Genomic DNA, 13,073 nt, shown 5'->3' with positions numbered 1-13,073 from the left:
CACAGGCTAACCAGAAACAGGCAAGAATCTCAGGCAAACAACCGGACTAGCAGAAGTGCCACAAGCACCAACATACCAGGGCCTTAGACGCAATGCAAAGGCAAAGGCAGAGAGGTTCCAAATGGTTAATAAGCCCAGCGGGCAGCTGGGACTCAGGTGCAACAATCACCAGGCAACTAAGGGTCGGGCAGCCTGGAAGATCCGGACTGGACTGAGCTGAAATCTGGAACGGGTGACAGCACACCGACAATCTAATACAGCCAGCACACAGAGACAGAACTAACTCACAAAGAACAGACAGAAGCCAGCTCAGAAGCTGACCACAGGAAATAAGGTGAGTCTGAGAGGGGTCACGGCCACAGACGTGACACTTCAGTTCTCTGGTCTACTAGACCATCAGTACATAGACTGGACTGAACTCAGAGGTCCTCTATATAGATTCTACCAAAACCAGTGGTTACATTCATGCTAAGATAATTGAATTATGAATGCTAATGAAATATGAACAAATGGTCAGTAAATAGGACTGAAGCCTTGACAATGACAATTGGTGGCAATACTCAAGTTTCAACCCCTTTGTATAAAAGAATCCCAGAAACCAAATAGGCAAAGGTTTGTATCTGCTACTTAACATCTTTTTTCTACTGGATTTTTCCTTTCAAGACATCGAGGGGCATAATCGAACGTGAACGCCCATCTCCATGGGTGTCTATGTCCGAAAACGGGTCAGACCGTATTTTCGAAAAAGATGGGCGTCCATCTTTCGTTCCGAAAATATGGTTTGGATGGACCAAATGCCATGGATTTGGTCCTTTCTGAGATGGGCGGGGTTTTTTTTAGCGATAATGGAAACTAAAAACGCCCAGCTCAGAAACGTCCTAATCCAAGCCATTTGGTCGTGGGAGGGACAAATGTACAACACTACCATAGCTCTTAGGGGTGAAGGGGGCAACTACATGTGGCTACAGTGGGTTTTAGAGGCCTCCCATTTACCACCACAAGTGTTACAGGTGGGTGGGGGGGATGGGCCTGGGTCTGCCTGCCTGAAATGCACTGCAGTACCCACTAAAAGTGCTCCAGGGACAGGACTTGTTGCTGCTGTATAACCTTGGCACAGCAGTTCACACCTGAAGACTGATCTCGCTGAAAACGTCCTTTATTTGAATAAGCACCTTTACTCACAGTTAACTGCAGATCAGAGGTTGTGCCCCACTGGCAAAGAGTCTCGCTGGTACTGAGATTAGCAGTAGGTCCGAGCTGGCAGAATGGTGTACAATGCCCTCTTTCAGGAACATTCAAGGTAAGAACTAAGTGCTGTAACGTGGCTAATGCATGAAAGGGTTCTAAAACAGTCTTACACAAATGGCCACTACTTCATGGACTACCGGAAACAAAACAGGGCACACTCTGACCCAGTAAGCAGAGGGAAAAGCACAATGGGAGTAGAGCCTACCAACTACCAACATCGTGAGCATTTAACACAAGCTACTGGAATCACGGAGCCCACTACCCTACACCCACCACAATGCATTGCTGATGTGACTCTGCAGTGCCCTTAACAGAAAAGGTGTCACACTCACCCGAGACCCATATTAGAACCAGAGAAAGGCTGTCAGAGGATAGAACACATTCTGCTGTCATGGAGGTGGGTACGGCATTTGAGGCTGGCATACAGGCTAGGAAAAAAAGTTTGTAAAATGGGGGTTTTTTTGGTGGGAGCGGGTTAGTGACCACTGGGGGAGTCAGGGGAGATGATCCCCGATTCTCTCCAGTGGTCATCTGGTCAGTTGGGGCACTTTTTTGGGACTTGGACCTGAAAAAAAAGGGTCCAAATAAAGTGGACCAAATTCTCGTCATAAACGCCCTTCTTGTTTCGATTTTCAGCTAAAGACGCCCATCTCTCCTAGGCCAATAACCACGCCCCAGTCCCGCCTTCACCACGCCTCCGACACGCCCCCGTGATGTTTGTTCGTCTCTGTGATGGACTGCAGTTGAGGACGCCAAAAATCGGGTTTCGATTATACCGATTTGGGCGCCCACAGGAAACAGACGCCCATCTCTCGATTTGGGTCGAAATATGGGCGTCTTTCTGTTTCAAAAATAAGCTGGATAGTTTTAGATATAGACGGATACTAATCTTTTAAAGCTGTACTTATATTTTGAAATAATAAACTCTTCTCACCTGAAGATGTGCAGCTGAGGACATTTTCCAAACACTTGAGCATTGCCTCAATATCACTGTCCTGTCAAGAAAAAGAAAGGAAAATTGATAAAGCCTGACTACTAAATGTAAATATCGAATATGAACCAACTTGATGTCTTCGTTGTGCTATATATTACATTGCCTCCTTCAGGGAACAGGAGTTTTATGTGACATAAAAGGGAGAAATTTATAAAGCCCTCTAAAATGTATAAATGTATAAATTCCTCTAAAAATTAGTCCAGTGCTTATAAGAAGGCATGTACTTTTACATGACCTGAGTGTAGGGATGTTCAGGGGCATAGTTTGGGCAGAGTCACAAAGTATGTGTGTTGCATACGAAATATGCACGAACACACAATCTTCACCTGTGTACATGTACATCTTCTCATGAGCAGGTGTAAATGTACATGAGTGCATTTAGCTGCAATTTTAGCAGGTTTCATAAGGCTCTTTCACAAAGACATGTGAAGAGCAATTCTATAAGGCGTGCCTAAATTAAGGCACCAAGGACAAGATGCTATATATGGTGCAAAAAAATTGGCACCGAAAAAAACTGCGTTTAGCGCTATTCTATAAACCTCGCCTAATATTAGGTGTGGTTTATAGAATATATGTAGTGCCTGTTCCCATGATTAAAATTTGGGCATGATCATTTATGCCAACTAAAACCTGGTGTACATGCTTGTGCCTAACTTAGGTGCGAATTGGACATATTCTATAACACTGCCTGCCATGACCTGCCCATGACCCACCCCTGGCCATGCCCCCTTTTAACATCCATGCATAAGATTTTATGTGCACCACATTTACAGAATACGCTTAGAAAGTTGTGTGCATAGATTCTAATTAGTGCCAAATAGCACTGATAATTGCTTGTTAGTAGCCAATTATCAGGTTGTTAACCAATAAATGTGCAAGTGCAATTTGGCTGTGTGGCGTAGCCAGACCTGGCATTTTGGCTGGGCCCAGAGCTAATATGGGTGGGCACTATATATATATATATATATATATATATATATATATATATATATATATATATATATATATATATATATATATACACACTACTACTACTACTTAACATTTCTAGAGCGCTACTAGGGTTACGCAGCGCTGTACAGTTTAACAAAGAAAGACAGTCCCTGCTCAAAGGAGCTTACAATCTAAAGGATGAAATGTCAAGTTGGGGCAGTCTAGATTTCCTGAATAAAGGTATGGTGGTTAGGTGCCGAAGGCGACATTGAAGAGGTGGGATTTGAGTAAGGATTTGAAGATGGGCAGGGAGGGGGCCTGGTGAATGGATTCAGGGAGTTTATTCCAAGCATGGTGTGAGGCGAGGCAGAAAGGGCAGAGCCTGGAGTTGGCGGTGGTGGAGAAGGGTACTGAAAGGAGGGATTTGTCTTGAGAGCGGAGGTTACGGGTAGGAACGTAGGGGGAGATGAGGGTAGAGAGGTAGGGAGGGGCTGCAGATTGAGTGCATTTGTAGGTTAATAGGAGAAGCTTTAACTGTATGCGGTACCTAATTGGCAACCAGTGAAGTGACTTGAGGAGAGGGGTGATGTGAGTATATCGGTCCAGGCGGAAGATAAGACGTGCAGCAGAGTTCTGAACGGACTGAAGGGGGGATAGATGGCTAAGTGGGTGGCCAGTGAGGAGTAGGTTGCAGTAGTCAAGGCAAGAGGTAATGAGAGAGTGGATGAGAGTTCGGGTGGTGTGCTCAGAGAGGAAAGGGCGAATTTTGCTAATGTTATAGAGGAAGAAGCGACAGGTCTTGGCTATTTGCTGGATATGCGCAGAGAAGGAGAGGAAGGAGTCGAAGATGACTCCGAGGTTGCAGGCAGATGAGATGGGGAGGATGAGGGTGTTATCAACTGAGATAAGCAAGCCTACAATAAAGACTTGACTTAATCTGCGAGTTCATCTTGACTTAATCTGCGAGTCCATCTGTACTACCTAGACTAGACTACGAAGACTATATCTGGAATTTGTCCCATATTTTTCTTCTAGTACACTCCTCTTCCTACACCTCCTTATCCATTCTAGTGCATCCCTCTTCTTCCCTCCTTTCACTCTATTAAAAATAATACGCTAACCCCATTACACACCCATCTCCCATTCCCTACCTCTACCATCCTCCTTGCTTGCCCATCTCACCTATCCTCATCTTACGATCACTTTCAATTTTACTATATTACATCTACATGCATTTTATATTAGTTTGTTAAGCATTACTATTTAAACGACCTCCTCTTTACTTACTGTATCACAGCTGCATCCATGTTATGCTACTTTGTTTAAACTGTAGGATTTGTAAGCCGCATTGAACCTGCTAAAGAGTGGGAAAGTGCAGGGTATAAATGTTACAAATAAAATATAAAATTATATATATATATATATATATATATATATATATATATATATATATATATATATATATATGTATGTATGAGTAGTGTTTCTTGGGATACTACAAAATAATGCCATAGAATGCACTTTATGATGGATTTCTAAGTATTCTACCCAACAGCTGCCCTGCATCATCATAAACCATATACTTACTGGATGGGGATGGGCTCCTCATTGCCTAGGCCAGGGCAAAAGAGATATATTTAATGACTAAATACATCTTTTATTTTTTGCCCTAGGCAGTTAACAGTCTACCCCCCATGGCCCATCCAGAAGCCCACCACCAGACCAGAGTAATCAAAACGCTGGTTGGTCATGGTAGTGAGCTTCTGGGTGGGGGTGGGCTCTTCACTGCCTAGGGCAAAAAAAGGTATATTTTAATCATTAAATATTCATTTTTTGTCCTAGGCACTGGCAGTGAAGTGCTTACCCCACCCAGAAATTCCCAACAATAAATTTTAATAGTGCCCAGCTAGCTTAATTTTTAAAAAATTACATGATCATGTTAAAAAAATTACATGATGATGTTAAAAAATATATGTATTATTACCTGGTCCTGCGGTGCTGGGCAGCTGCTTGCTGATCCGTATCTCCAACCTTTCCTCGCAACTAGTCAACCCCTGGCAGCAGTAAGCGTGGTGTGTGCGTGCAGTTATTTTGACCACCAACGACGAGCGGGAACGAGGCTGAGCGCGCCGTGCAGGTGGGGATATACAACAAAACATGACTCAACAGCAGCAGTAGCACGCAGAGAAGGAAGGACGCACGGTCACGCATGGGTCACCAGAGGTCAAGCTGCGACCTGTAGTGCGACTGCATGTGTGCGTGCCCACTGTGCCGTCATGCCGAGTCTGCCTCTGCTCTGCCTAAAAGGTAGGTGGGTGCATAGGAGTCAACTTTTCAAAATGATTGGGGGTGCTGAAATTTTTTTTTTTTTTTTACAGGCAGTGGGTTCTCTCCCCCCCCCCCCCCCCCACCTTAAAATCCTGTCTGCTGCAGTCTTCACCTGGGCAGTGGCAGCGCCACTCATAGGCTGCCTGCAACCTGCACCAGGACTTCTTCCCTGAACAGTCCCACCCCTCAGTCCCCCTGTATTGTGCAAATATAAAGAGATGCAAATTTCAAAAACTGACATATTTCAATCACTTTATAGGTTAACAAATACTAATAAAACAAAAAATGGAAAATATGATAATATAATTTTTATTGAACTAAATACATTTTTCAATTAGCTTTCAAAGACCAAAACCTTTTTCCTCAGGTCAGGACAGTATACTGCTGTTATGGTATTCTGTTCTGACAAGAAAATGGAGGGTTTGGTCTCCAAGAGCAACAAAGAGAGTCTCCAAACATTAGTCAAAAATGTATTAAAATTAGTCCAATAAAGATATCACCTTACTTTCATTTTCTGTATTTATTAACACAGCTACCACACTACGTTATCCTAAACTAAAAATAAAATTCATTTTTTCTTACCTTTGTGGTCTGGCTGTTTACTGTTTCTAATTGTGTTGGTCCCAGTCTCTTGTTTCTTCTTTCCTCGATCTTAACTCTCCCTCCTTTCCATCCAGCGTCTACCCCCTCTCTCTCCCCTTTCCTTCCAGCATCTGCCCCTTCTCTTCCCCCTTTCCATCCAGCATCTGCCCCCTCTCTTCCTCCTTTCCATCCAGTGTCAATCCCCTTTCTCCCCTTTCCATCCAGAGTCTGCCCCCCCTCTTCCCTCTTTCCATCCAGCATCTATTTTCTCCATCCATGTGTAGTTTTTCTCCTCTTTTCCCTTTCCCTCATCTCTGTCAGTATGCATCTCCTTCCTCTTTCTTCACTTCCCTCCATCCATGCGCATCTCCTTCCTCTGTTTTCCCTCCCCTCCATCCATGTGCATCTCCTTCCTCTGTTTTCCCTCCCCTCCATCCATGTCCAGCATTTCTCTCTCCCCTCCATCCATGTGCATCTCCTCCTGTCTTCCCTCCCCTCCATCCATATCCAGCAATTTCTCCTCTCCCCCCTCCATCCATGTGCATCTCCTTCCTGTCTTCCCTCTCCTCCATCCATGTCCAGCATTTCTCCTGCCCTCCCCTGCATCCATGTCCAGCAACTCTCCTCTTTCCCCTGCCCTCCCCTGCATCCACATCCAGCAATTCTCCTCTCTCCCCTGACCTCACCCATCCATATCCAACAACTCTCCTCTCTCCCTTCCCTCCCCTCCATGTCCAGCGATTTCTCCTCTCTCCCCTGCCCTCCCCTGCAGCCACCCATGTCCAGCGACCCTCCTCTCCCCCTGCAGCCACCCATGTCCAGCGACCCTCCTCTCCCCCTGCACCCACTGCAGCCACCCATGTCCAGCGACCCTCCTCTCTCCACTGCCCCCCTCCAGCCACCCATGTCCAGTGAACCCCTGCCCCCCCCTGCAGCCACCCATGTCCAGCAACCCTCCTCTCTTCCCTGCCCCCCCTGCAGCCACCCATGTCCAGCGACCCTCCTCTCTCCCCTGCCCCCCTCTAGCCACCCATATCCAGCGACCCTCCTCTGGACATGGATCAGCTGTGAGGCATGTTTTTTTTCCCCGGGTTCTGAAGTTGACATCATAATGGCTACGGTGATGTCAGCCTGATCTACGGAGCCTAGTAGACCAACTCGGAATGAGCCACGGTCCCAGGCAGCAAGTCAGAACGTTGGAGGTGAGAATTATTATATAGGATATGGCCCTCTGCGCCTAAATCTATGCGCCAGGATTTACGCCACATTTTCATTGGTGTAAATGGAGGTACATAGTTTGAAGTGCTAGGATATCAACTACACATATTCTATATACCGTGCCTAAATCTAGGCACCGCTTATAGAATACCCTTAGGCGGAAATGTTTTCTGTGCGGATTTCTAGACCCATATATAGAATCTGGCTTCATATATCTTTATAATATAGCTTCAAAATAGGTGCCTACTTGGTCTTCCAACTGCAGTGACCTGTTATGAAATTACACTCACAGAGGGCAGTTTTCAAAGTCATTTACATGAGTAGAGCAGTACTGTACCCATGGACACAAGCTAAAACTTTGTGTATACTATATGTATTGTAACTTTACCCATTGTTTCAAGGATCATTTTTAAGGCCAGATTGGATGATGGTGGGGGGAAGAGCTTAGCACTTAGATGCATACTTTTTAAAATTCAAACATATATGCCTATTTTACCTTAAAAAATATAAGCATTCCAAATTTCAGGTAATGTGTGAGAATAGGGGTTATTTTCAAAACAAAAGTACATGCACATTCGCTTTAAAAATCCAGCAGTAAAAAATAAGTAAGTACACATGTGAGCAGCTATAAAATTACTCTTAAATTTTCTATCACTTTAAGGAACTATACATATATAGCAAAAAAAATATTGCAGGAAATTTAATAGACATATATGGCTTTTATGATCACCTATTTGCTCAGTACATATATCAGCAATTTTAACACCAATTGTTTCAAAAATATCCATGGCATTACTTGCAGAGAATGGAAAGACTGGACTGTTTTAATTATGCCTTTATTTCTATGCTTCTGCCTGTTGCCATGGGGAATTAGTGATTTTATTTCTCACTTATTCACAATTTAAGACACATTTCATAATTAGTATAGAAGATCTGGTGACTAATTGAATTACCAGTTCTTGTAACCCTTCATTTGGTATTAGAGATGCTTATTTTAGCATGAAGTTCTTTATGTTCTATCTAAGATGCAGGTTTAGAGACAGACACAATCTAGTTAAAATCCCAGTGTTAATAACTTTTTCTGTTGAACATACTTTATAATATGATCACAGAGTTACTATGTTATAATGGCTTTTAACTTTATACACTGCTGAAGAATAAAATACTGAGTCAAACAAGTCAGAATTCAAGCTTTTGAGCCTCATATTTATTCCATTGTTACTCTCAGGCACCTAGGGTAGTACATGTATTTTGCTGACTACCGCCAGTATTAAAGCCATAAATTCAATGTCGGGCGATGTTTGAATTTTGGTACTGAATTTCCAGGTTTCTAGATCTAGCAGACACTTAGCAGTGGCTTCTCCCCATGTCTATCTCAATAGCAGACTGTGCACCTTTCCTCCAGGAACTTGTCCAAAACTTTTTAAAATCCAGATATACTAATCTCTGTTACTACATCCTCCGGTAACAAGTTCCAGAGCTTAACTATTCTTTGAGTGAAAAAATATTTCTTCCTATTTATTTTAAAAAAGAGATTTCCATGCAATTTCACTGAGTGTTCCCTGGTCTTTGTACTTTTTGAAAGAGTAAAAAACTGATTCACTTTTACCCATTCTACACCACTCAGGATTTTGTAGATCTCAATCATATCCCCCCTCAGCCATCTCTTTTCCAAGCTGAAGACCGTAACCTCTTTAGCCTTTTCTGATATGAGAGGAGCTCAATCCCCTTTATCATTTTGATCGTTCTTCTTTGACTCTTTTCTAATTCCGCTATATCTTTTTTGAGATACAGAATTGAGCACAATACTCAAGGTGAGGTTGCACCATGAGTGATACAGAGTCATTGTAATATTCTTGGTCTCGTTTATTTATTCTTGGTCTTATCTCCTAATAATTCCTAGCATCTTCCTTGCTTTTCTGGCTGCTACCTCACACTGGACAGAAGATTTCAGCATATTGTCTACAATCCAGCTTATAATCGAACGAGAAAAACGCCCAAGTTCCGACCTAAATCGGGAGATGGGCGTTTTTCTCACAAAAACAAATAAAGCGGTATAATCGAAAGCCGAACTTTGGACGCTTTCAACTGCACTCCGTCGCGGATGCGGACAAAGTTGACAGGGGCGTGTCGGAGGCGTGGTGAAGGCGGAACTGGGGCGTGGTTATCACCCGAACAGAGATGGGCGCCTTTCGCCGATAATGGATGCGTTTGTAGCTAGAATTTAGGGCACTTTTCCTGGACCCTGTTTTTTCACGAATAAGGCCCCAAAAAGTGCCCTAAATGACCAGATGACCCCCAGAGGGAGTCGGGGATGACCTCCCCTGACTCCCCCAGTGGTCACTAACCCCCTCCCACCACAAAAAAATGATGTTTCACAACTTTTTACTTTCACCCTCAAATGTCATACCCTCCTCCCAAGCAGCAGTATGCAGGTCCCTGGAGCAGTTGTTAGGGGGTGCAGTGGACGTCAGGCAGGTGGACCCAGGCCCATCCCCCCCCTACCTGTTACAATTGTGCTGCTTAATGCTTAGTCGTCCAACCCCCCCAAACCCACTGTACCCACATGTAGGTGCCCCCCTTCACCTCTTAGGGCTATAGTAATGGTGTAGACTTGTGGGCAGTGGGTTTTGAGGGGGATTTGGGGGGCTCAACACCCAAGGGAAGGGTGCTATGCACCTGGGAGCTCTTTTACCTTTTTTTTGTTTTTGTAAAAGTGCCCCCTAGGGTGCCCGGTTGGTGTCCTGGCATGTGAGGGGGACCAGTGCACTATGAATCCTGGCCCCTCCCACGAACAAATGCCTTGGATTTATTCGTTTTTGAGCTGGGCGATTTCATTTTCCATTATCGCTGAAAAGCAAAAACGCCCAGCTCACACCTTGGCGAATAAAACATGGGCGTCTATTTTTTTTGGAAAATACGGTTCACTCCGCCCCTTCACGGACCCGTTCTCGGAGATAAACGCCCATGGAGATAGGCGTTTCTGTTCGATTATGCCCCTCAATGACACCTAGATCTTTTTCTTGAGTGCTGACTCCTAAGGTGGACCCTAGCATCAGTTGACTATGATTTGGATTGTTCTTCTCAATGTGCATCACTTTGAATTTGTCCACATTAAATTTCATCTGCCATTTGGATGCCCAGCCTTCCAGTTTCTTAAGGTCTTCCTGCAATTTTTCACAGTCCACATGTCTTTTGACAGCTTTGAATAGTTTTTGTCATCTGCAAATTTAATCACTTCACTCATCATGCCGATTTCCAGATCATTTATAAATATGTTAAATATCACTGGTTCCAGTACAGATCCCTGTGGCACTCCACCATTTTCCATTGAGAAAAATGGCTATTTAACTCTACCCTTGTTTTCTGTCCAATAACCAATTCCTAATCCACAAAAGGACATTGCCTTCTATCCTATGATTTAATAAAAAAAACAAATTTCTCAGGATTCTCTCAAGAGAAACATTGTCAAAAGCTTTCTGAAAATCTAGATACACTACATCAACTGGATCACCTTTATTCACATGTTTAGTCATGCCTTCAAAGAAATGAAGCAAATTGGTGAGGCAAGACTTCCCTTGGCTGAATCCATGCTGGCTCTGTCCCATTAAACCATATTTGTCTATTTGTTCCATAATTTTATTCTTTATAATAGTTTTCACTATTTTGCCTGGCACTGAAGTAAGGCTTACCGGTCCTTAATTTCCAGGATCACTCCTGGAACCCTTTTTAAAAATTCAGTGTTACATTGGCCACCCTCCAATCTTCAGGTACTACTGATGATTTTAATGACAGGTTACAGATCACTAGCAGCAGATCATCAATTTCATGTTTGAGTTCTATCAGTACCCTAGGGTGCAAGCCATCTGGTCCAGGTGATTTACTACTCTTTAATTTGTCAGTTTGGCTCAGCACATCCTCTAGGTTCACTGAGATTTCTTTCAGTTCCTCCAAATCGTCACCCTTGAAAACCACAGGTAGATCTTTTACATCTGTCCCATTAAACCATATTTGTCTATTTGTTCCATAATTTTATTCTTTATAATAGTTTTCACTATTTTGCCCAGCACTGAAGTCAGGCTTACCCACCTGTAATTTCCCGGATCATCCCTGGAAACCTTTTTTAAAAATTGGCGTTACATTGGCCACCCTCCAATGTTCAGGTACTAAGGACGATTTTAATGACAGGTTACTGATCACTAACAGCATATTGATAATTTCAGGTTTGAATTCTTTCAGTACCCTGGGGTGTATACCATCTGGTCCAGGTGATTTATCACACTTTAACTTGTTAAATGTGATCCTGTTCCAATAAATGTTTGGACAGTTATTTTATCTTGAGGTAGGCAGACATTCTTGACCCTTTATATATATAATTTCTTTCCAACATTCTTTGATAAGAAAGAATAAATGTCACAAAGCAGTTTACAATGGCACATATATAATTAAACAAGTTGAAAAGTGCATGCTTACATTATGACAGTGTATTTCCCCTTCCTTTATCTACAAACTCACTCCGTGTGCAAACTAATTAGCTTATGACGAACCAACAATCAATAACTGATAATTGGCAACAATTTGGAGTTACGCGCACATCTGCCCTAGGCTCTGTTCTATAAACTTTGTGCCTAAATTTCGTAGCACGCAACTCCATAGCGGTGTGCCCATGGGATGAGTATGGGTGGATCAGAGACCATCCCAGAAATAAGACACAATGCTATAGAATACTATCTATTGCATGCCCGACTGCCATAAATTGGGTGCCAGCATTTTCACCAGGTTTTGGCAGGCATAAATGCTTGTGCCCAAAGTTAGACACAAAATTTGCGCTGAATATTCTATAAACAGCGCTCTGTGCAGAGCACCCTTTATAGAATACTAGCTTAGGGGTCTTTTTACTAAGCTGCAAGAAAAAGGGTCCTGCAGTAGTGGCGGGGGGCTGTTTTTCCCGCACACCAGGGCCCTTTTAACTGCAGTGGGTAAAAAGCCCCTAAAAAATGGCCATAAAGTAACAGCCACCCACTGAAGTATAAGTAAGGGCCCCTGCGGTAACACAGCAGTAACCGGGCAGCACACGACGATGCCTGATTACCACCCGGTTAGAACCGTGCTATTAAATTTAAAAGTATTTTCCGGTGTGCCAGAAATGGCTCGCGCTCAAGCCGGAACTACCGCTGGCTGCCACGTTGGGCCAGTGGTAGTTACGGGATACTATGCGGTAAGCCTGCATTGGGCTTACCAACACTATGTAAAAGGGCCCCTTAGTAAGGCTCATCCTGGTGCCTAATTTTAAGTGCTAATGTGCAACCGAATATAACCCATACAATTGCGTTTGTGGTCAGATCCGTTTGAGGTCACTGAGGTCTTTTCTCCTTGGCAAGTGATAGAAGAATCTTTTTTGGTAATACTGTTGTAAAGTATGGGCTATATTTGGCAGCTCATTAGCAATTGAGTTTGTGTAGTTTATACTAGACTACTCCAAGGACCTGTTTGCTGCTCTAACAGGACTGGCCATAATATCTGAAGTTGTCATAGAGGCTGGTATGTACTGTTTCTTTCACAACTTTGGGGAGTGGGAAGAGGGCAGTAACCCCTGGAGGAGTAAGTGGGGGTCATGCCTTATTCCCTGCAGTGGTCATTTGGTTATTTAGGGCATCTTTTTGTGATGTAGTTGTGATTGAAACAGGTCTAAACCAAAATGTCTAACTTTTAGTCCTGGACATTTTTTTGTTCTATTATGGCAGAAAAATGTCCTGATTTTGGGAATGCC

At 43.4% G+C, this 13,073-nt stretch overlaps 1 protein-coding gene across 1 annotated transcript in view; it reads right to left on the bottom strand.

Moving 5' to 3' along the window:
* The window catches only part of NEK11 (NIMA related kinase 11), a 489,228-nt gene that overhangs the window by 202,684 nt on the left and 273,471 nt on the right, over positions 1-13,073 (bottom strand). Inside the window, 1 exon segment of the mRNA XM_030206452.1 lies at positions 2,183-2,243. Coding sequence (XP_030062312.1) covers positions 2,183-2,243 — 61 coding nt within the window.

The sequence above is a fragment of the Microcaecilia unicolor genome, chromosome 1 (assembly GCF_901765095.1).
Source record: "Microcaecilia unicolor chromosome 1, aMicUni1.1, whole genome shotgun sequence".
Lineage (NCBI taxonomy): Eukaryota > Metazoa > Chordata > Amphibia > Gymnophiona > Siphonopidae > Microcaecilia > Microcaecilia unicolor.
The sequence above is the reverse complement of the archived record's forward strand: the minus strand, read 5'-3'. Positions and strand labels throughout refer to the sequence as shown.